A 22,744-nucleotide genomic window follows, 5' to 3' on the forward strand; every position below is an offset into this window, starting at 1 on the left:
AATTACACTTTGAATGCTCTGTGTGCCCCAGGTTGTATTTCTAATGAAAATAGACTTTTTTGACATTTACAATTGCACCATTTTGTCAAATTGCTCCATGGCTCAAGATTTTTAAAGTAAACTAAATATTCACTTTTGTAAGGTATAGAGTAAAGAAAATGGTTAGTGAAACTCCAACAAAGTGCTTTCTTAAGTAAAGGTTTCAGAACATTTTAATTCAGTTTTTCTTTCAATTCTGGATTATCAAAGACTTTACACATAAATTATAAAAAGCTCCTCCTGGAGACATTGGGCCTGATTCTCTATGGCCTTGTACTCTGTGTAGTTATTTACGCCAGTGCAAAATGAATTCCCACTCAGTGAATATAAAACACTACCAACTTATGTAAACCACAGCCAGATCTACTCAGCGAGATGCCTGCTTGTGAAATGTTACAGTCTGCCCTTAAAGTATGAAAGATCCACCAAAATGTGCCATTGAAGGGTCTTTTTTCTTTCAAAAGGCATAACGAAGCCATAAATGAGTCAAAGTGCACAGTAGTTTGTGGCTTGAATCATCGCAAAAGAACAGTTTACAATGGTAATTTGTTCATGGAATAGTTTCTTTCTTTTCCAGTTTTGTAAAAAAAAGCATCATTTAACCCTCATATTTTATATTATATGAATGTGGATCATACAATAATCATACTGAGGATAATGCATGGAGACTTGCTTTTGTGGTTGGATTTTTCTTTTTTTTAACTGACGTAAAATGTTTGAGGAATTGAATGTTTTATAGCTGATTATTTCTGGCTGCCTAAAAGAGTCTTACTCCACTACACTTATTTTGAAAACAAAAATAATCATGAAGGTACTTTTTCACTTGGAAGAACCAGTTAGGTCGCAGCAAAAAATTACTTAGGTCCCAGCCTGTCACACAACCATTGAACAAAATGGCACACGTCATAGTCACTTACCAAGAGCTTAGACAATAGCCCTTTTCAGCTGATGGGATTTGCATTGACTTCAAAGGGATTTGGATCAAGCCCCAAGAGCAAAAAAGGAAGATATAGGATTAGAGGTGGCATACACAAACTAGCCAATCCTATGTATACACCAAATTCATCCACAAAATGTTGAAGGAAAAATAGGTTAAATGTCTCCTAAAGACATTTTGTAGAGGGAGGTCATATTCATTCCTCCATTAATTTGTCAGTTTTTGTCATAACTATTTTCCTCTCTTTGCTTTTTCCAAACATTTTACCTAATTATGGGACAAATTCTGTCCTCAGTTATGTGTTAATGGTTTCCACTGAATTTGGATGTATGGGTATATCTGAGGGGAAAATGTCTCTAATGATACACATGAAAGGATCCAGTATCTAGCCAGGTTTTTGTCATTCTTATAAACCAAATTTAGGCCTTGATTCTGCAAGACAAGTACAGAGCGGACCCTTGTTGAATTCCAGCCACACAATTCTCTTTTCAGGATCTGAGCCTTAATTTGCTTCCTTCCCCTTCCCCCCAAAATATGAAAAACTATCAGAAAAGTAAAAGTATCTGGGTGATACATACAATATCTCTGGAAGTAGGAAATAGCTTTTAAAAAATATGAAACATAATGGAAGGTTATAGGCATGGTTATAATTTGTGCAACAAAAATTAGTGGGTTCTTATTGTAATTTAGCAGAACAGAACATATAACCATGGCAGAACTTTGACAGTTAATATATTTACATAACACTAGTGGGCGATAATAAAAAAAAACAGAAAATGTTTTCATCCCTTTATAGCAATTTTACTGTTTGAAACATGTCTAAATTAGAAATGTTGTCTGAAAGCTCATACATTTTTCCTGGTAAGTGTGCAATAATTATAGGCAGAGCAGGTAGCACCACATATTATTAAGGTCTCCCAACAATTGTTATTACAAAACCCTGTTTTCTTTTGCTTGTTTGGACTGAAATTTTCTATGCCAGATGTCTGCCTTAGGCTGAATTTTGGGGGGAAATTAGGGGATTGGTTTGGATTAGATTTTTTTTTACAAAACTTCAGCTAAAGTGGTTCAGCTGTTTCCAAGAACAGTGCTAAGGAAGAATACATTGTTTTGCCCATGTTAAAAATTCTGGTGACATTTTCTTTGAAAGGTTCTGCTGCTTTGGTGTTTTGGAGCAGAACTTGAAATTTAACATGCTGTGGCATTTTGCTGTCCCTGTGAAAATCCAGCTAAATGGCCTAATTATAAGCCTTTGAAAAATAACAGTTTACACATGCTCAGTAGAGACTTCTTAGAGTTTTAGAAGCTAAAATCGCTGAGCAGTCCTTCCTCACTGAGCATGCTTCATTTCCGTCACAGCTCCTAAACATGACAGGACTGTGCACGCACAAATGCCACAGAGTGACTGGGTTGCAGGGGCAAAGCCAGGCTTTCCCAGTAATAGCTACACCCAGCTTCTCCGGGCTGGGCAGTGGAACTCAGACCAGGGATCCTCTCTCTCGTGCTCTCAGTGACACACACACACACACAGGCACTTAGGCAGCATGGAGGAAGCCATCTGATTTGAAAGCAGAGGGGAGAAAAGCCAGATTGGGGGGAATGAAAACAGTAGATTGAGACAAGAATACTGGTGAGACTGGGACTAGGTTTGGAGGAAGAGAAACTGTTACTGGAACGGGGAGCCAGTTGGTGCGAGGAATGTGAAGTTGGGACTGGTTGAGCATAGGGGCTGGGACTTAGAACCAGGTAAAGGTAGGCTGGAACTGGAAGCTGGGATAGGGCTGGGACTAGGAATCAGTTACCTGTGGGAGGTGGAAACACTGGGATTGGTTGAGGAACTAAGGAAAGGGGGAGACTGGGACTGACTGGACAAGGAGATGAACTAGGAAACGGGGATGGATGGGATGAAGGGCAGAGGGGCTGATGAGCTGGGTTACATGGGGAGAACTGGGACTGGCTGGGCAAGAAAATTGGGATTGGGTGTGGGAAGGTGGAGAGACTGGGACTGGAGAGCAGAGGTCAGGGCTTGGATAGGTAGCTCAGAGTGGGATGCTAGGACTGACATGGCAAGAAGACTGGGACTAGGTAGGCAAGAATGAAACTGAGTCAAGGGGCTAGATTCACAAGGAGGGGTGTAATTGTTGCAGTGTTGAGCATTGCAGTGCCTTGCCACCTGCTGGAATTCACAACTCTGAGTTAGGTGCCCAGGAGAAGGAGATGGTGATTGCTGAATAACTGCATGGCTGTGGTGCTGGTGGTCCTCCTTACACCCAATAGCACTCTCACAGGATGTGGGAGACCCGGGTCCAATCCTCACACTGTCTAGTATGGAACAGTGACTTTAACCCAGATCTCTCACCTCCCAGGTGAGTGCCCTAATTCCTGGACTATAGCACATTCTGGGGTGGGTCTCTCTCAGTATTTCCCGTTTAAGCTGTTCCATTTTGTATAAATACTTGCATATTCCCCGGATCAGGAACTAGAACATGGGTCTCCCAGGTGAGTGGACTAACAGCTGGGCTGTAGAATCATTTTCCCACTCTCATTAGTCAAATGAATATTTTAAGTATTTATAAGGGGGACCATCACCACACCACCTGCTGTGCCAGCTGTGTTTTGTTTGGGGCCTGATCCACCTACTGAGCATGCCTGCTGGATCGGGCCCCACAGGTGTGATAGGTGGGGAAATATTTTGTTTGTGAATCCAGCTGGGGCTGAGGCATTAGCTAGGTGCCAAGTTCCTAGGTTGTGTTGAGACTTAGATAGCTGTGCACATGCCCAGAGACAAAAAAAGGAGGCACCTTGGGGACTTACCAGTGGAAATGTAGGCACCTAGGGACTTTAGGCACCAGCAGGACACACACACACACTTTGATAAAAGAATGTTATTAAGGTTGCAAAGTCAAACACGCTTTTCTGCCAGAATTTAGGTTGTGTGTGTAATTCCCCCTTTTCCCCCATGTATATGCATTATGATACAATCTTTAATTCCATGATCACGTACTATTTTTATCTGCATGGGCCTTGCATCATGCACTGCACAGCATGGACCTGTTCTGGGGATGAATCAGGACTGAGTAATAAAGGATGGGCCCTGCCTCATTTGTTGTACAAGTGGGAAGGTGTATAGTGAATGAGGCAGGGGATTGCAGTGAAAGCATGGTTAATACAGATGAATGCTGTCCTAGAAAACTGGATTTTATACCTACCTCTACCACAGAGTTCCTAAGTGATGGTAGGCAAGTCACTTAAACCAGACTTCACAAGTGATCAGTGATTGTGTATTTCTCATTTCTGGGTGCCCAACTTGAGGCCCTGGGATCTGATTTGCATAAGAGCTGAGCGCTCACAGCTGCAACTGAAGTCAGTGGCAGATGTAATTTGAATATGTAAAATGCTATGGTCCTAGGTTAAATTGAGCACCAAAATTAGTAGAAACGCTTTTGACTGTAATCAGTGTGCCTCACCTCCCCTCTCGTGGATATTTGTGGGGCTCTCAGATACTATAGTAAGAAGCAACAGAGAAAAGCCAACAAGGAAATTAATAATTCTATCTTCAGAGCAGGATTTGAACAGTGCAGTAAATAAGGCCTGAGGAATATCTGTTCATTCAGTGAGCACTGTCCATTCTGTGCACTGAATGATGTGGGGGTCCTGTGGAAAAAATAGTATATGATCACATAATTAAAGATTGAATCATATTGCATACCCACAACAGGCCAAATTAAGGTTACATAGGCAACCTTAATTCTGGCTTTTTCTAACTTTTGAGACCTGGACTTTCCAACCTCAGAGAGACTAGAAATATAAAAAGGAGAAAGAAACAGAACATGTGGAGAGACACTGATCTCAGTTTTAAGTCATTTGTAACCTAAAGTTTCTGTCTGTATTTTATGTTCATTCAATCTGTGTGCCTCAGTAAAAACATTTAAAAACTAAGAGTCCACTTCTACTGTCTTGGCCCAAAACTCCCTTTGACATCAACGAGAAACTGCTGAACTTGAATTAATATGCAAACTAGATACAATCAATTTAGGCTTAAATAGACTGGGAATGGCTGAGTCATTACACACATTGACTCTATTTCCCCATGTTAAGTATCCTCACAGCTTCTTGTCAAACTGTCTTAAATGGGCTATCTTGCTTATCACTACAAAAGTTTTTTTCTCCTACTGACAACAGTTCATCTTAATTAGCCTCTTAGAGTTGGTTGGGCAACTCCCACCTTTTCATGTTCTCTGTATGTATATATATAGCCTCACTATATGTTCCATTCTATGCATCCGTTGAAGTGGGCTGTAGCCCATGAAAGCTTATGCTCAAATAAATTTGTTAGTCTCTAAGGTGCCACAAGTACTCCTGTTCTTTTGACATCAGTGGAGGCTTTACCTTCAAATGAACTGTGGAATTGGACCCTAATGAATGACAGTATGAATGTGCTGTGATGCGCGTTTGTTTTTTTTAATTTATTTTATTTTTCTGTAGGTGAAGACGAGGATGAGTTTGAGAATTTCATGCTACCCCTTACAGTTTCATTTGAAACTGTAACTCAGATATTCAACAATAGTTTTAAACAAGAGGAGGCAAAGGTAGGTTTATTTCAGTAATAGGGAAAGAAATTATCAGTAAAATAAGGTAAATGTGAAGTAAATATTTCACATTTTTCATCTTTGCCATGTATATATGTCTGTAATTTTCTATATAATGTTGAAATAAAATGGCTGTATATGACTTCCTACAAGTCAGCCTCTTACACATGCATTTAGATTTTGCGAATGCTTTGACAATAAAGTGCTCTCTTTTCAGCCATATTTATAATCAAAGGAACAGATTTTCTCTTGTGGCATTTGGCCTGGTTCTTATGTAATACTCTGTCTTTCTGCGTATGTGTTTTTATTTTCTTCATATGTATTAACATATTTATTTGTGGAGATTTGGAAAGATGTAATACACTTGATAAAACACTGCATCCTTAAAGTATTTTTTTCAAACAAGAATTTAATATATAAATCAAGACTTTATTAAATGGCTGGGCATATATGTATAAATAGGAACCGGTCTTGAAGTATTGCATCCTTAAACTGAACAAAGTGATTAGGATAACTGATAGCTAAATAAGGTTTTTATGTGCCTGTGGGAGCCATATTAGGATTGATTTGACAAGTCAGTTCAGCTGTGGCAACAGTCATAATATCTAACACAACATTATGTTTTATTAGTAAAATCCTTAAGTGTAGCAAGCTGTTTGTGTCAAAACAACAGTATATTTTAGGGGGGAAAGGACGTGCTAAATGGGAGTAGCAGCATCAGGAATGATAATACATTAGAGTAGTGTTGTGCTAAATAGATTCCCCTCCCCATAATGAACAAACAGTTAACAATGCACTCTAGAGTGCTCATTTCAGATACACGCGTATCTATGGGAAGCCCAAACAGATTTGCTATTGTAAAATATGATGGAAACCTTAACAGTGTGGTCACCATCTTTTCTTCTCTTCCTTTTCTGAAAATGGAACTGTCATCAAATATGCTAGAAAAGTTGACAAATAATGTGTGTACACACATCACATTTCAGAACATGTATAGTTTATAACCACTTTGATTAAATTAACATCTTAGAAAATCTGAATACTTAGAAAAAATGCTCATTGCTTCAGTGGGTACTGTGAAAAAGACCACATACCCAGATTCTATATTTGATGTTGCTTCTAGTATTTCATTTGTGAGCTGCTTTTCACATACGAAATAGAGAGAGTGTGGAAGTGTTTGCCTTTTATTTTGAAAATTATTGATTTTAACAATTAGTTCTAAGAGAACATTTTAGAATCCCTCTTGCATTTATCTCATTTGAGGATTCTGTTGTATTTAAAACAATTTTGCTGCAGTCCTTCCTGTCTGGTTTGTGAGAAACTGTTTTACTGAAGAAATTTTAATGGTGTTTCAGTGATATATCCCTAAACTAGCAAGTTCTTAACGACCCTGGGAAAGTGGACTGCTTGATTACACTTTAACGGTATTTGCAAATAAAATCACAAGTAATTAAAGGGAAATCTCCAGGCTTTTGAGCAAGTTTGATGCATGATAACTGCCTGATTCAGCTTCATCTAGAGTAATGCTGTGTAGACAAGAGCTACTGAGATCAATAGCAACATAATGATAGTGGCAGAATTAAGTGAGTAACCTGAGAACTGTGTCTTCAGAATGCATGCAGCTGCCACAAGCCAGGGCCACACAGTGCACTCCGTTCTTCCGTCCTAAATGTTCATCAAAAGACGCCCTGCAGGAAAATGGAGTTAGATGCTCTTTATTGCTGATCGTGTCTCTTGCCACATTATCAGGGGAAATTGGATTAGCAGTTGGCAGCTGCAGGTAGACAAGGTTCTGCAGTGATTAAATATGCAGCTTGGCTGCATTTGTTGTGACAGACCTTTAGTAAATTCTACTGTAAGCACCATCTGTCTAATTTATATAAAGGAAACTTGGTGCTTTAAGCTACTGATAAAGAACTAAATCTGTTGCTCTATCATAAACAAAACTTTTGCTCTAAATTCTTTTAAATATAATTTATTATGTTACAGCTATTTTTCTATCATGATGAATAAATAATACATGCAAAAGTGCTTTCAGGTACTTCATTGTGAAAGAACTGGAAACAAAAACAGTTCAGTTCCCTTCTTCAATAAAATGTTTAGTATTCCAATCCACAGGGAGGTGACACTGTTAAAATATCACCATGAAAATGGCCCAAGACTGCCAAATTCATTTAATTTGTGGCTTTTACTAGGATTTTCTAACTGGCTGGGTTTTTTTATATTTCTGAAGTACACAGCTGAAAAATGATCACAACAAGGGAGCTCTTCCTCATTGAAATACATTTGCAGTTAACAAACCTGTATATAAAACATACTTTTAAGTTTGTTTTCCAGTAAAATCTAATACAATTGAAGAGAACCTTAGTATTTATCTTGAGCTTTTTTCCATTTTGAAATGAAGGAGAGTGGATGGGAAATCATAGTATTAAAACTACTGTCATTTTTTCCCTTCAAAAATATCTGGGTTTGCCCTGACAGTCCAGTTAAGTAATATATTGACTGGCTAGACTGAACCTCAGTGGTGCTTTTATGTTAGTTATGACATCCTCAGTTTTGATAAGAATGAATGAAAACTGTATTGGAGGAAGAAGGGCAGTTAAATAGCAACATGCTATCTTTAGCTGGTTCGTAAAAACTCCATACTGTTAAATTATTTAAAATCCTTGATTTTCAGCTAGCACACATTAAAAGTTTTCACACTAAGTGCCAAATGTTGCAAACAGCACTTTAACAGAATGATTTTGCTTTGATCCCTGTAGCAGTTCCTGAATAATTTATCACAGGTTATTGCCTTAATTCTGGAGAGGGATAGAGCAATAAAGGCAGATGAAAACACTCCAGTTGAAACACCTTGGGGCCTGCTCATTCCTCTGACACGGCTCTTTTGTTGGAACTATTTAGAGGTTATTAAGACGTGTCTCCAGAATTAAGAGTATGCTGTAAGGATGAAGACAGCCATCTTAATTCTAAAGACAAAGCACAATGACCCTTCACCTTTTTTTCTTTGTTGTTATTATATAGTAGAATTATGAGGGTAATATTATAGCTGCACCCAGTAGTGCCACTGTAGTTAAGGGTCTGTCAGACGTTCCATTACAAACCCCATTTTGGGGGTGGGTGGCGTGAGTGGTATCTCATCTGTTTCCAATTGCATTAGTCAGAAACTTGGCGTACACTGTCAAGCCGCAATTCCTGTTTGGGCTTTTTTCCCCCCTACAAATATTTAAATATTCAGTTCTTTTCCATTTAGAAATTCAGAAAATAATATTTTTTTAGGATTTTAAACCATAATGTCAGAATGAAAAAAAAAATTAAAAAAAATTAGAACGGACCTTTAAATTACTCTAAAGTAGACCTACCATTTTTTGGTTTGTGGATGAAAGAATACTTTGAAAGAGGCTAGTTATTTCATTAGTATGAAAATCAGTTTATAAGCCAGCATTCTGACTACCTAAAATTCCCCTGCTATTTCTCTTGGATACAGTATTCTTTGTTTCTGAGTCTAAGCTATTGTTTAGTGTTGCTGTGTGCTGCTAAACAGCTGTCATCTTGCACCCAGATATGACTGCATTTCAGCTGTGAATGAAGTGATCCCTTTATGTGCTGCTTATATTATTCTGTGACATTTACAAAGCATGTTAGGAACCCTCAAGATGACGGCCCACAAGGAGCTGTCTAAGTGTATAGTGTTATTTACTATTTTTCTTAACAATTTTACACTCACTAGTGTCATTTGCACATTCATAATGGGCTAATAAACCAGAATATATTGGGAATTTAATCCCTATTCTGCCACCTCTCTGTAAAACTCAACCGCAGTGAGCACAAGATCTTAGGTGAAAGGGCCAGGATTTTACCTGGATACACTATGTGATTAGGATGTCATTGTATGAGCAGTTTTGGCATCAGTGTACCTCTTCAGTATTACTACTATACAGAGTCTAGTTCCAGTGAATAACACTTCACCATTGAGTTTAGTGGGACTTTATGTACTAAGAATGTGTAATATTTTAAAGATGAGAAATATGTATTAAGAATAGTATAGATAAGAGTGGATGGTGTTTATATAATAATAATAATAATAATAGTAGAAAGTAAAGATTCTAAAACCAAAGAAATTCAGTGGCTTTTCTCAAATCACTCAGTTGTTCTTTAGTACTCCGTGGCATGTGAAATGACCTGCTGTTTCAAGGCCCTCTGGTAGAACATTATTGTGTCATCACTTTCTAAGTGTGGCATGCGCCCATTTAGCAGGTGTCTAGAAGTCTTGCTACCCAGACGTTTCTTAAATGTTTTATCAGAAATAATGTTTTTCAAAGAACAGTTGCTTTTCTAAATCAGTGAATATGTACTTACTTCAGGGTGGGTTGGTTAGCTGTGTGTGTATGTGTAGTCCCTGTCTCACAGGCCTCTGACCATGGGTTCATTCCTATCTTTGCCTGACTTCAAACAATGGCAAGTTCAAATGAGGTGCTAAATATCTTAGGAGTCTTTCTAGAGGCTCCTAGTTTTCCTGCTGATAATAGCTTCTCTTAATTAATTAGCCGCTTACAATTGGTATGGGTACTTCCACCTTTTCATGTTCTCTGTATGTATAAATATCTTCTTACTGTATGTTCCATTCTGTGCATCCAATGAAGTGGGCTATAGCCCACGAAAGCTTATGCTCAAATAAATTTGTTAGTCTCTAAGGTGCCACAAGTACTCCTGTTAGTTTTCCTTTGACCTTCTTTCCTGATAGTCAGCCTTGCTCGTGGACCTTTTCTTTTCAGTGGCTCCAGTGTTTAAAAGAGCCAAGATCACTCTTGAATCCTCCACCTTCACCCTACTTTGCTGGATGTGGATGTATCCTTTTTTGATGTTGCACCTTAGTATTGTTTAATAGGAAATGTGCAGTGTTGCTGTGAAGTTTTTTTACATAGGCCACACGTCTGCTAAACACTTATTTTCCACATGGAAGAATAAGTATATTAAATGCCAAAAAGTAGGTGAATGTCATGTTAATATTATCATTTTAGGTCCTAATTCTGCATGATGCTGAACATTTCCTGTGAGGTAACCTCAACTCAAGTTAATGAGAATTGAGGGCTCTGAGCATCTTGCATGTTCAGGTCATTTGCACACTCAGAAATCAGGAAATCCAAATGATAAGGTTCTCATAGTAACCTTTATTTACCCATGTTTCACATAGATCCAAATTACCCTCCGAAAAACCTCTGCAACTCCCACTGAAGTCAATTGGACTAGTGCATTCATACCTGAAAGTAGAATTCAGGCCTTGTGCAAGCTGACATTTAGTAGCACAACAAGTAATTTACAGCACTCCATTCATTATGTGCGTGGATTAAAATTAATATGAGATCCTTATCTTTTGCATTTCCGGACTTACGAATATTTAACATTGTTGCCAAATGCTACTTTATTGAAAGTTTTATATTTAGTTTCTCTTGATATTTTTAAAAAAATGAAAAAAGATTAACACATTAATTCCCCCTACTGGTTTCTCTGTGTGCTTCCACAATTGTTTAGTGAAACCCTGCAGTTATATGGTACTTCATAATGGAGCGGAAATACAAACCACACCTACAACACCAAACTAACACTCATACTACATGTTTCTGTTGGTCAGTACTCCACTAATCAGTATGGAATTTTAACTGGAGTGGAAATTTCATGTAGTATATGTTTAAAACTAATTTTTTATTCACTTATAATTTGTTAATTCTTAAAATGTATGCTACTTGCCTGAAAACCAGTCCTTTACGAGGATTACCACCTGGGAACTTTCAGCTATTTTTCATTTATGTCTGTACCCCAAAAACAGTTTAAAAATATTTTTACAGGGGGAGGGAAGTATATTTTTTTCTGTCACAGAATTTACTAAAAATGGGTGAATGGGTTTTGCTCAACATTTAAAAAAAATTTTTTTTTGACTGAGAAAATATCTGAAAATAATTTTTCAGAAGGATATAAGCATATGAAAATGGGGTATAATAGAAGTCTCAATGTAACCTTAACAGTAGTTTTTTTTGAGTATCCATTAGTCTTATACCTCACAGAAAATAATGCCAGATCAAGTTAGCTTTTTATTTTTAGTGTTATTATTTTAATATATTCATGCAAGAAGCACTTTTAAACTTTAATATGCAGCATTCATATATTATATTTTAGTTTGCCTTAATCAAAGGTACAGTAAATTGAGTAACCTAAAATGTTCCCTAAGCATTTTGTTAGCATTACCACCATAAAACTTGAGCAGATTTTTTTTATATATGTATATAAAAAAGAACCTACGGTTTTCTATAGAGAAGGATTTGAGCGAGACATTTAAACTAATGAATCAAAATCAGATATGGTCATTATTGTCTGATTATTACTCCATCTGCTCTGTGCTAACGTGAAAATCAATTACTGTGTCTCTTTCCCACTGACAGCGTATGTTGATCGGGCTGGCAAGAGATCTTCGAGGGATTGCCTTTGCACTGAACACAAAGACCAGCTACACCATGCTGTTTGACTGGATGTATCCTTATTACACTATGACAATACCAGCTCTGTGCACAGAGGGATACCAGGCCCCTTGCATTAGTTTAATAGTGTGGCACAGTGGGGAAGAGGAAACAAAGCTAAATGAACTAATGTGTAATCAGCTAAAATTACAGCACAATGGCAGCCATGCAGTTAACTGGGAGAGCAGCATTTGGAGAGAAACCACAGAGAGGTCACTTTTTTGTGGTATCACACTAACATCCCAAATATACCTAAATGGTTCCCCTCCCTCTCCCAAGCCTGTGATGTTTCCATAAATATACGTTGGCTCGAACGCAAAATATAATGTACCTGCATATGGTTAATAATGACAGCAAAGACTGCTAAAAAAGAAAGTGTTGCTTCCCAAGTATTAATCCAGGGGGACCTCTGTATCTAGTATGATCTGGTCTTTCATTTAGCCAATAAGTATCCACTTACGTCAGTTTTATTAATATCATGACACACACACTTTTCTTGATGAGAAGACAACAGCTATATGGCAAAAATAAATGGTAATCTAGAGTTACAGTTTTTCTCAATATGCAAAGATCAGGACTACTGTGTTTGTTTTAATATACTGGTATACTTTTTTACTGCTGTGCTAAAGTATCTAATAATACCCACTGGTATTTTGTTTGTACAACAGGGAGGTCTTTGATGTTTTTTAATAAGTGTATCAGTCATAAATTTTGTCATTTCAGTCATAGAATCATATTAATAAACTCACTATCCAAATATATAGTCAGATGAGTATAACAGTTTGTATGATTTAGACCTACTATGCATGATTGCTGTATATTTGTTTATTATATGGGTAAAATAACATACAAATACAATATTGTGTTTTATTAAAAACAGAGGGCTTTGAAATGGGATAATTTTAGACAAATGCTGAAAGTGTGCTGTACAATGATAATCTGTTTGGAGAACACAGAACAGTACATCTTTCTAGAATTGTGAACAGGAATACCACTGAATATGGGCAAAAAGGTAGGAAGGCTGAGCCTGTGTTGTGATCTGATCCAGCTTCCACTGAAATCAATGGACAGACTCCCATGGGAGTGGGATCAAACCATCCTCAAGAACTTTGCGTGCTTTCAAGTCAGACAGTGTGTGGAATCAAGGCCTAAGAAAATAAGAGGCCTCATCCTAACTCTATTTGAAATCAATGGAAAACTCCATTTAATTTCAACAGTAAAAGATAGAGCCACAAACTACGAAAATCAGGATATACGTTATAAATTTTATGACACTGTCACACTTACATTATTAAACCTGAAAGAAATTTAAAATTCTAAAGTTTACTTTTTATACTTTGTTCAGCATGGGCAGGAAAGAGAGATTACTATCAATTTAATTTTCAATAAATTTCATTTTCTGTTTCCTCTGCATTAAGCCAATGTTCATAGAGTCTAAGCCTAAAGGAGACCCTTGTGATCATCTAGTCTGACCTCCTTTTTAACATGGGCCTTAGAACTGTCCCAAAGTAATTCCTAGAGCAGATCCTTTTAGAAAAACATCCAGTCTTGATTTTAAAAATTGTCCATGATGGAGAATCCATCTCTCCCCTTGTTAAATTGTTGCAATGGTTAATTACGCTCTCAAAAAATGTGTGCTTTATTTTCAGTCTGAATTTGTCTAGCTTCAACTTCCAGCCGTTGGATCATGTTATACCTTTCTTTGCTAGATTGAAGAACCCATTATTAAATATTTGTTCCCAGTGTAAATACTTAGAGACTGTAATCAAGCCACCCCTTTACTGTCTGTGTAAATAGACTGAAGTTTTTGAATATAGCACTTTAAGGCATGTTTTCAAATCCTTTAATCATTCTCATGGCTCCTTTCTGAACTATCTCCAATTTATCAACATCTTTCTCGAATAGTGGGGACCAGAACTGGCTGAGGTATTCCAATCAATGTCAAAGAAAAAGGTAAAATAACCTACTGTAACTTCTTTACTCCTATTCGAAGTGTGGCAATGTTAGCATTGCAAATAGTATAGGGAAATATGTAAATTCAGACAGAGCCAGATTGAGGTCTCCTACAAGGAAACCTTTGGGTTTGGAGAGGAATTCCAGCCAGAGTTTTCCTCAGGTCATTCTGTTGGTGGTGATCACAAAATTTTTACCCCTTTGCAGAATGACCAGGGTCATCCACTGCTCAGAAACCCGCAGATCTCCTCACTGCCCTAATGATCCCTACTCCCCTGTCTGGCTGCTCCTGTGGAACCATAGTGCCGGGGACTACCCAGCCTCTGGCTATCCCAGGACCCACCCTTTTTATGAAGAGATGGGTTGTGCAAGAAAGGAAATGGAGCCTCAGGCTGTATTAGGCAATTCTCATTTGTCAGTCCTATGTTCTCTCCCTGATCAAAACTGCAAAGCTCCCTCTGTGAGGCCAGGAATGGTGGAGAGGATTGCAATATAGGGGTGTCTGATCTCCACTCCTTTTGCAAAAGATAGATCCATGCCTGGAGGGTCAACATAACATAGAAATCACCATGCTGAGTCAGAACAATGATCCATCTAGCCCAGTATCCTGTCTTCCAACAGGAACAAGGCAATTACAATTGATCCGTTCCCTGTCATCCAGACCCAGTTTCTAGCAGTCATAGGTTTAGAGACATCCAGAGCATGGGGTTACGTCCGTAACTGTCTTGGCTAATAGCCATGGATGGACCTATCCTCCATTTACCTAATTCTTCTTTTGAACCCATTCGGTCCACTCCACACTTGAATCCAGGATGGTTTCCATTGTTTTTAATTTCCTGAACACCTGTTCTTAATAGTAAATTTATTATTTTTTTTTACACAAACCCTGGATGTTTTATTTGGACTGCCAGACAGCATTCTTTTAATTGACCTTAACAATAAAAAGATTAATATATACACAGTAAGAGGAATTAATTTGTCCAAGGCTTTTCTGAGTCCCCTTGTTTTCTATATTCAGTTGCTTCTTTTCCCTCACATATCTGTACACAGGGACACAGAAAATATTCCCCTATCACCGTTGGCTGTAAACAAACAAACAAACAAATTCATGCTTCTGTTCAGTGCATTTAGCTTCTGCTGGGTCCAGCTCCATCCTCATATTGATCTTAGTATTATGGCAGAGTAAGCTGCCATCATGTCAGCTCCTATTTACTGGATCTAAAGGATGTAAGTTACAATGGTATGTGTGGTGAGGAGGGGAGAAAGAGGTTTCTTTTAATTTGGATAGGTATTTTTATACTTAATTAACATTGTAGTATATAAATTAATAACCTTTAAGTGTTGATTTGTATGTGTTGACATGCTACAATTGTAACTGCCCAAGTCTAATAATTAATTATTTTCAAACAAATATTCCCCTGGTTTGAAAACCTTAAAGTGAAACTAACTATAAACAAAAACGAAACTGACTTAGATAATAGTCATTACCTAAACTCAGAGAAATGCAGCAAATAAGCAGTATAAATAGACAAGAGAAAATTTTTAGTTTTAATAACCTAAGATGTTGTTAGGTAAATAAAGAAGGTTGTTTGGAAGCATTAATTTTAAATCAGTGGTATAAGAGTTCAGTGGTTAATATAATACTTTATCTCAAGTGTGACTGGATATATTTTGATTCTAATCTCTTCTCATTGATTTCAAGAGAGTTACACATATAATGAACCTTTGAGGATCAGACCTTTAATTTTTTAAGTTGTTCCAGTTTGGGGTCATAGTTTTCCTCTATCTTATTTCTGATTTGAATAAGTATCTGGAATTTTACTTTTGTCCAGTAGATGGCAAAAATGAGCAGAAATGAATTATTTTAAGTCTCTTGGTTTTGTTTTTGATCTGGAAACTGTTGTGTCCTATATTTTACCATAGATTATGCTGATATTAGGGTCATGGTTTGGAGGTGAATTGTCAGTATGCTGAAAGCTGTGTTAGATTGCCAAATAGGGTTGTTTTGTAGCAGGCTTGCTTATACTAACTGAGTTTCTGTAGCAAATCAGGCTCCTTGGAAAAAGGCCAAAGGCTTTTCATAATTGTATTGACAGGAAAATGAATATGATAAATGGTGTTCATTCAGTTGAGACAAGATTTATTGTTTTCCTCTGGGCAAGGGATGAAGAGCAAATATTTATAATAATAGTAAAATTTGTTTAAAAGTTGTATTATTCAATCTCTCAAAAGGCTTTATTAAAATATTTCTAAATATTTTTAAGTATTTTCCAATGGTAACTTTTGGGAACCTCTCAGAGAATTCCATTAATGAAAGATGAATAAGTAGGTGATACAAAAATAAATAAATAAATATCCTGGATATGAAAGTCATTTATTCTTCCTGAAATATAGATATGTCAAGTTGTCAATGATGATTCCAGTATTACAGCTTCTGAAAGTTTATATGCCTTTTATATTCAGAAATGTGGTTTGTGTAATTTGTCGGGCAGGCCTAAACATGCAGGTGAAACCTTCTATAAAACATGTCCTGTTTGGAGTAAAATCAGAATCCATTTTTATTGATGGAGATTATCCTACTGATAAAATATTTTGTTTTGCTATTGACTTCAAGATGATGTTTGTAAAATGTGAGTGTATTACCTATATTACTCTAAAGTGATAGCAAGCTGAACTTTAAGGTCCCCGATCTGTCCGTGGGGAGTTGGTGCAGGATCAGGGTTGTACACAGATATTTTGTTACTCTCAATCAGTATTTCTTAAAACTAGTTGGGTACCCCCTTGGTACATTTTTTAACTCTTTCTTTTAATTGACATCAATTATTTAATGAACTTTAATGCCTGTGAAATAAGCAAGTTTGTAGTAAGAAAATGTCTTGCCAGACTTAAATTACCTTATTAGGCTGACTCAGGGTTTTAGTTAGCAAAGCTAAAATAACACTAGTATATAAAAAAGATGGTGATCTGTGTTTGGAGTTTCCTCTCTACTAGTCATTCACACAGTTCCCTTTCTTATATTGATGTTTATTTGCAAATGTGCCCCTTCTTTATATGAACTTACAAGTAGGTGTGGAACATTTTGTTTTAAATTACCAATATACTTCTGGTTTTAAATCACTCTTCTAATAATATCTAAAGATTCATCTCCTGTATCCTTAAAAAAATAATTCCAGATGCACAGGCATGAGACATTTTATAAGACTCTATGCAGAAGATTAGTCAAGAAAAATATTCACATTTTTATATAAGCAATAATGTTTCCCGTTTAAAATCATTATAGTTTTTTAAAAGTATTAAATTGTCATATGTTTTTCCAATTAGTGTATAAGTTAAGTGCTGATTTAGAAGAGCTGAACAATCAATTCTAGATATTTCAGCCCTATATCCACAGGGGCAGAGGCAGTATAAGGTTTTCTTTTAAGCAACCAGCCTTTCCTCTGCATCCAATCCTGTCATAGCGAGCCCCTTACCGTCCCTTGCATGGATAGATTCTATGATGGTGGTCACTTGTGTATATTAGCATACTAAAGCTGATTTTATTTTAAATTGCCGTTATTATTTATTTGTCTGACTGTAGCACTTAGGAGCTCTAGTCTTGGACCAAGATCCCATTGAGCTAGGTGCCGTACAAATCCAGACCAAAAACACGGTCCCTGACCCAAAGATCCTTCGCTGTTTGCATTTCACTCACTTTGTACAACGAAAATCAGTTAGTTTTGCTTCGTGAATTAGCAGGATTCCCCAATGATTGAGCATGTTAACACTGCAGATGGGTGTTTAAAAACAAGTCAAAACTGTTTTCACTGGAATTTTTAAAAATAATAAATCATGGAAATATTTTTCTTGAGCCCAAGTATTGTAAAATCTGGTTTCTGCCAGTGGATGTAGATGTAACACTTGAACTTTTGAGTTCTGACATCCCCGTTTATATAATGGAGTTGCCAGCTCAGAATGCCCAGTTGTGTCTGTCTCCAGCATGCTGGCTGATACCATTTTAGAAGAATTCAAAGATTTCACAAGTGCTCAGCTGCAGCTTTGAATGCACTAACAAAAGTGGCTTGTGTTTATAACAGGTTTCAGCAGTACATGCAGTCAAACTGGTGCTGAATATGGTTTAAAGTCAAAAGCAAACTGTTCAGCACATTTCAGAAACTCTGATTAAAAGCTGCTCCCTCCACTGATGCTCCAAAAAGCCCCCAGAGACAGCTTGGGCACATAGCACTGTCTCACCACCCCATTTTCTGTTGCTAAATTATATTAAAAGACCAGTAGAAACACATTGAATATTTTTCTAATGTTACTTTTCCATGTAAACTATTGATGTAGTTGTCACAGGGCTGCAGTGTGAGCATTAATGGGAGGGGTTGGCATTCTGCATACTCTGATATGCATTTGAGAACTCCTGTTCTATGGCCTTGCCCTCTGACAGAGAGCGCACACTGAGTAGCATTGAGCAATTACTTTTATCCAAGGGCACTCTTATCTGGAGTTCTGTAGGGTACCATATTGGCCCTGTCAGCATATATGAGGCCATTGGGAGTGGCAATGAGGAAGAGTGAATTAGGGTGCCTCTTGTATTCAAATACCACCCAACTTTACATGCCTATCCCTGCCAGTCAGCTGGTGCATTTTAAATACTTTAGCCAGTGTCTGGGTGAGAGTGGTGTGGTTGGGAAGCATTTCCAATAAAACAAAGATGATGTTGACAGATTTATGAAAGTAGCCAAAGATATGGCAATGATTGTGTATGCCCCAGAGGGTTTGACCATGTTTTGTTACTTATGTACACAAGGTGGCTGTCAGATTTGAATCCCAATCATTTTTTTTACAGAAATCTTGATGGTAGATGCAACCATGTTAAGTCTGATAAAAAGAAAAGACCTCCTAGAATGGGACACTCTTCAAAGAGTGTTTCAGATATCAGGCTGTTCTGCTGTATACTGCATATACCTCCAGAGCCTCAGGCAGATGGCAGCAAAAACTCTCTAGAGTACTAGGACAAACAGACAGAATTAGCCAGAATGCTTTCTTTCTCAGAGACAACAGTATCATTCATCAGCAATGCCACCTATGATGACATTAGTCTCCACCAGAAGGGCCCTATCAACTCAAAGCAGGGCTTGATTAATTTTTCTCCCATTTAAAGTGAAATGTCTTTTGGGGTAAATATTGTCATTTAAAAAACAAAACAAAACCTCTTCCCAAATCCCCAGCAGATAAAAGACCCCCAAGGCAGCTCCAGAAAAGACAATAGGAAATCTTTCCAGCACAAATATAATACAAACTTTCACCGGCTTTCCTGATCCAACTGACCTGTGTTAAGTCTAACAAACATACAGGAAAGGTTGTTCCCTTCACCTCTGTGGCTGAGAAAATAGTTCAGACTCTGTTGCCTATTTGGTCCTTGGCTTCCTGTAGAGACTGCCAGCCAGGGTGCCAGTTAATACCAGTTATGGTGGGTGCAGGGAGTTTATGAATGCATTGTCTGCTGGAAATTGGACAGAGCCCAGAAATTAATTTTCTATACGCACACAAAACTCTTTCCTTTGCCTGGAATTATGCCAGTTGTATATATATTCCAAATATGATTTATTCAATAGCTTACCTATTTTGTACTTAATTTTTTTTATTTCCAAGGGATTTATTCTTCCAGGCACTGACAAACTTGGATGTATGGGTCCAGAGCCTCATCTAGGGTAAACTGGCATAGTTCTGTACCTGCCTCACCAACTTACCATAGTAGCGTTGAGCTAACGTTAAGCTGAAAAATATTAATTTTTGGCATTTACATTCTTTAACTCGTTTTATGAAAGATACACATCATACCTTCCCATTCTACAAAGAGCTATTGAGCTGTGGTATCGTGAAGCAGCATGTACAACTCCTATCTTGAAGCTTATGGCAGAGCTTCTGCAAAACAGGTAACAAGCATGTGAGAGCTGGGTAAACAATAAGTGGCACTTACTTTGTTCTGTCTACATTTTTATATCATGCCCATTTATGGAGGTGTCCTGACTTTCTTAACTTTCTCTCTAATGTCTTTTCGGACTGTGCTATGGAAAAAGAACTAGAGAGATCACAGCTCCACCAGTGTTCTTGCTTAAATTTGCTACAATGGTAACCATTAAAAAGTCAACTCTTAATGATGCAACATAGGATAATCTGTGACACTGCATGTATTTACTATTCAAAATAGACTGAAATAACTCAGATGCGTCGATGTGGTAACCATAGTTAAATGTTGACTTTTTAATGGAGATCACTGAAAATGGTTCATTGTCTAATTTCAGTCTTGTGTTCCCTGCAACCTCTAAGTAACACTAAATGTGCTTTGTGGTTTTAAACATTTATAACTTACTTTTTCAGTTCCCCTCCAAAGAAAATACAATTTCCACGTACATTTGTATGCTGAATGCTTCACTTATTCAGACTGGGGAAGAAAGGCCTCTAGGACAACAGTATTTCTAACCAACTTTTATATAACTTTTTCCCGTCTATGAAATCCTCTTGGCACTTGCTGGATCATGGAAGAGATCCCAGAATGATTATCTGATCTGATGTAAATACCTTGGATTGCATGTATTTCAGGCTATGTCTACATTGCAGTTAAGAATCCATGGCTGGTCTGTGCCAGCTGACTGGGGCTCATGGGTCTCGCGCTGTTTAATTGCAGTGTAGACATTCCACTGTAGCCCAAGCTCTGAGACCCTCCCACGTTGGAGGTGCGCTAGAGCCCAGTCTTCAGCTCGAGCCCAAATGTCTACACCACAATTAAACAGCCCCTTAGCCCAAGCCAGCTGCAGGTTTTGAATTGCAGTGTAGACATACCCTAAGTGAGTCTTCTGTTATTTGTAATGCCACAGAACCAGAGCATTTTGTGATACCCTCATGGAATTTGTGGATGGTAAGAGGATTGCCCAAAGGGACAAGAGACATTGGAAGGGGAAAATGAAAGGGAGCAGGGGGATTAGAATGATTCTCTGCTGGAGACCCCCATGACCTGTATAGATGAGGCTTTCATCAGGGAAATCTGTGCTTTCCTCAGTTTCTGTTTTTCACTTGCAAGTTCATCTTTAAAAGAAAACAGATTAAAAACTGTTTAAAACAAAACAAAAATTGCTTAACTGAGTACTGGACCACTGGCTCTACAAAATTCAACTCTGCCCCCAAGAAAATTAGTGAGTATCACTGGAATTTAAGCCCTGAATATCAGCACAGACCTTCCAGGTCAGTTCTCAGTGTGTTTTGCATTTGTGGATTGGCTTGCTGTGACATTACCTATTGTTTGTGTAGGTTAATTTCCTCTTTTTATCATGGTAAGAGTGTAATAAAGTACTTTTAAAAGTTTAATCTCTGATACCTGTTACACCATATTCTATAGACTATTTAACAGTGCTGCAGAAATAAGGTAGTAAAGAAAGAACTTATAAAAACACCAATAAAACTAAACAAAAGCAAAGTGATGCTAGAACATAAATCTCATGCGAGGGACAGCTTTTCAAACTACTTTCCATATTCTTGCTATTCCTCCATCTACTGGAATTTAGAAAATCTGCATTGTTTGCTTAAGAGAACATCACTTGGGATGGATTTCTTCTTTGTGTGCTGCCTTAGCTTTTACAGGTTAAAATGCATTAGACAGTACACTATTACAGGATTAAAATATGTTGTGGAGTATCAGTATGTTCATTATGCTGCTGTGATTTTGAGATGTGTTTGGTTTTGGTTTTTTGCCACTGCTAGTCAGCCGTCATTTTTGTGCTTGTAGAATACACAAATGTTTTGTGCAGTGTACATATGTTTTCTTCTCATAAATTAGGGTATAAGCAGCTAGATTTACCCCGAAATTTGCACCAAATGGACCCTGTAAATAAGGATCCTGGCAGAAAAATGTGGATTGCAGCAAAGCAAGGTACCCACAACTTCCTTTGCATTAGGGGTCCTACAAGAACCCCTACTGGCACACAACTAGGGCAGCCAAGGGATGCTCTGATTCAGTGCATTCAGTGGCAGGGCTCCTATGCAGTTCCCAATTAAGATTAAGAGTAAAATTTGCATAAGTGACGTAGGAGCCTAAGGCTGTGTAGATGAACCGTTAGTGCATGTCAAACTGTGGTGTAAATCTACATTACAGTAACCTGACATCCACTGGCAGTCCACGTGGACTCTGCTACCATCCACTGAAAGTTCCTAGTTCTCTTTGATCTACTCTTGTTTCAAAGTGAAGTAGTTCACAAGACCCTAGTCTCATTTTCATAAGTGATTTATAGGCTCTTGTTGACTTGCAATTAGACTTAGAAACCTTAGTGCTAAGTCACTTCTGAAAATGGGGCTTAGTCTTCAAAATCACTTAGGGGCTTTTGAAATTTGTACCTTAAAGCTACCTTTCTCCTGGGATTCTCCCAGGGGAGGGCATTGATGAAAACTTTGTTTGCCCTCCAGTAGTTATATCCATATTGAGTACACAGTAGCTTTTTCTGGCCTATGGAGATGGTATACCAGCACAAGTAGAGGTGAGACTTGTCTATGGTGTGATCTCTTTCAGGTCTAAGTATATGCATAAGCATGTGTATATGCTCGTTATGAACTGCACTCTTGCATCTGGCTTACATTTGGGCTTCTCTGCAAGATGGGGTAATGCCCACTTACAGTCAAAAGCACACTTACATGTTTAGCATTAATTGGTCCATGTAGATCCTGCTGGTGTGCAGTAA

At 37.7% G+C, this 22,744-nt stretch overlaps 1 protein-coding gene across 3 annotated transcripts in view; it reads left to right on the forward strand.

Moving 5' to 3' along the window:
• Positions 1 to 22,744, forward strand: part of RANBP17 (RAN binding protein 17) — a 271,780-nt gene that overhangs the window by 173,585 nt on the left and 75,451 nt on the right. For all 3 annotated transcript variants that reach the window (XM_030572154.1, XM_030572155.1, XM_030572157.1), the window contains 3 exons: positions 5,462 to 5,565; positions 12,003 to 12,091; positions 19,844 to 19,951. In XM_030572154.1, the coding sequence (XP_030428014.1) occupies positions 5,462 to 5,565; positions 12,003 to 12,091; positions 19,844 to 19,951 (301 nt within the window). The remainder of the gene's footprint in view (positions 1 to 5,461; positions 5,566 to 12,002; positions 12,092 to 19,843; positions 19,952 to 22,744) is intronic.

Source organism: Gopherus evgoodei, chromosome 8 (assembly GCF_007399415.2).
Source record: "Gopherus evgoodei ecotype Sinaloan lineage chromosome 8, rGopEvg1_v1.p, whole genome shotgun sequence".
Lineage (NCBI taxonomy): Eukaryota > Metazoa > Chordata > Testudines > Testudinidae > Gopherus > Gopherus evgoodei.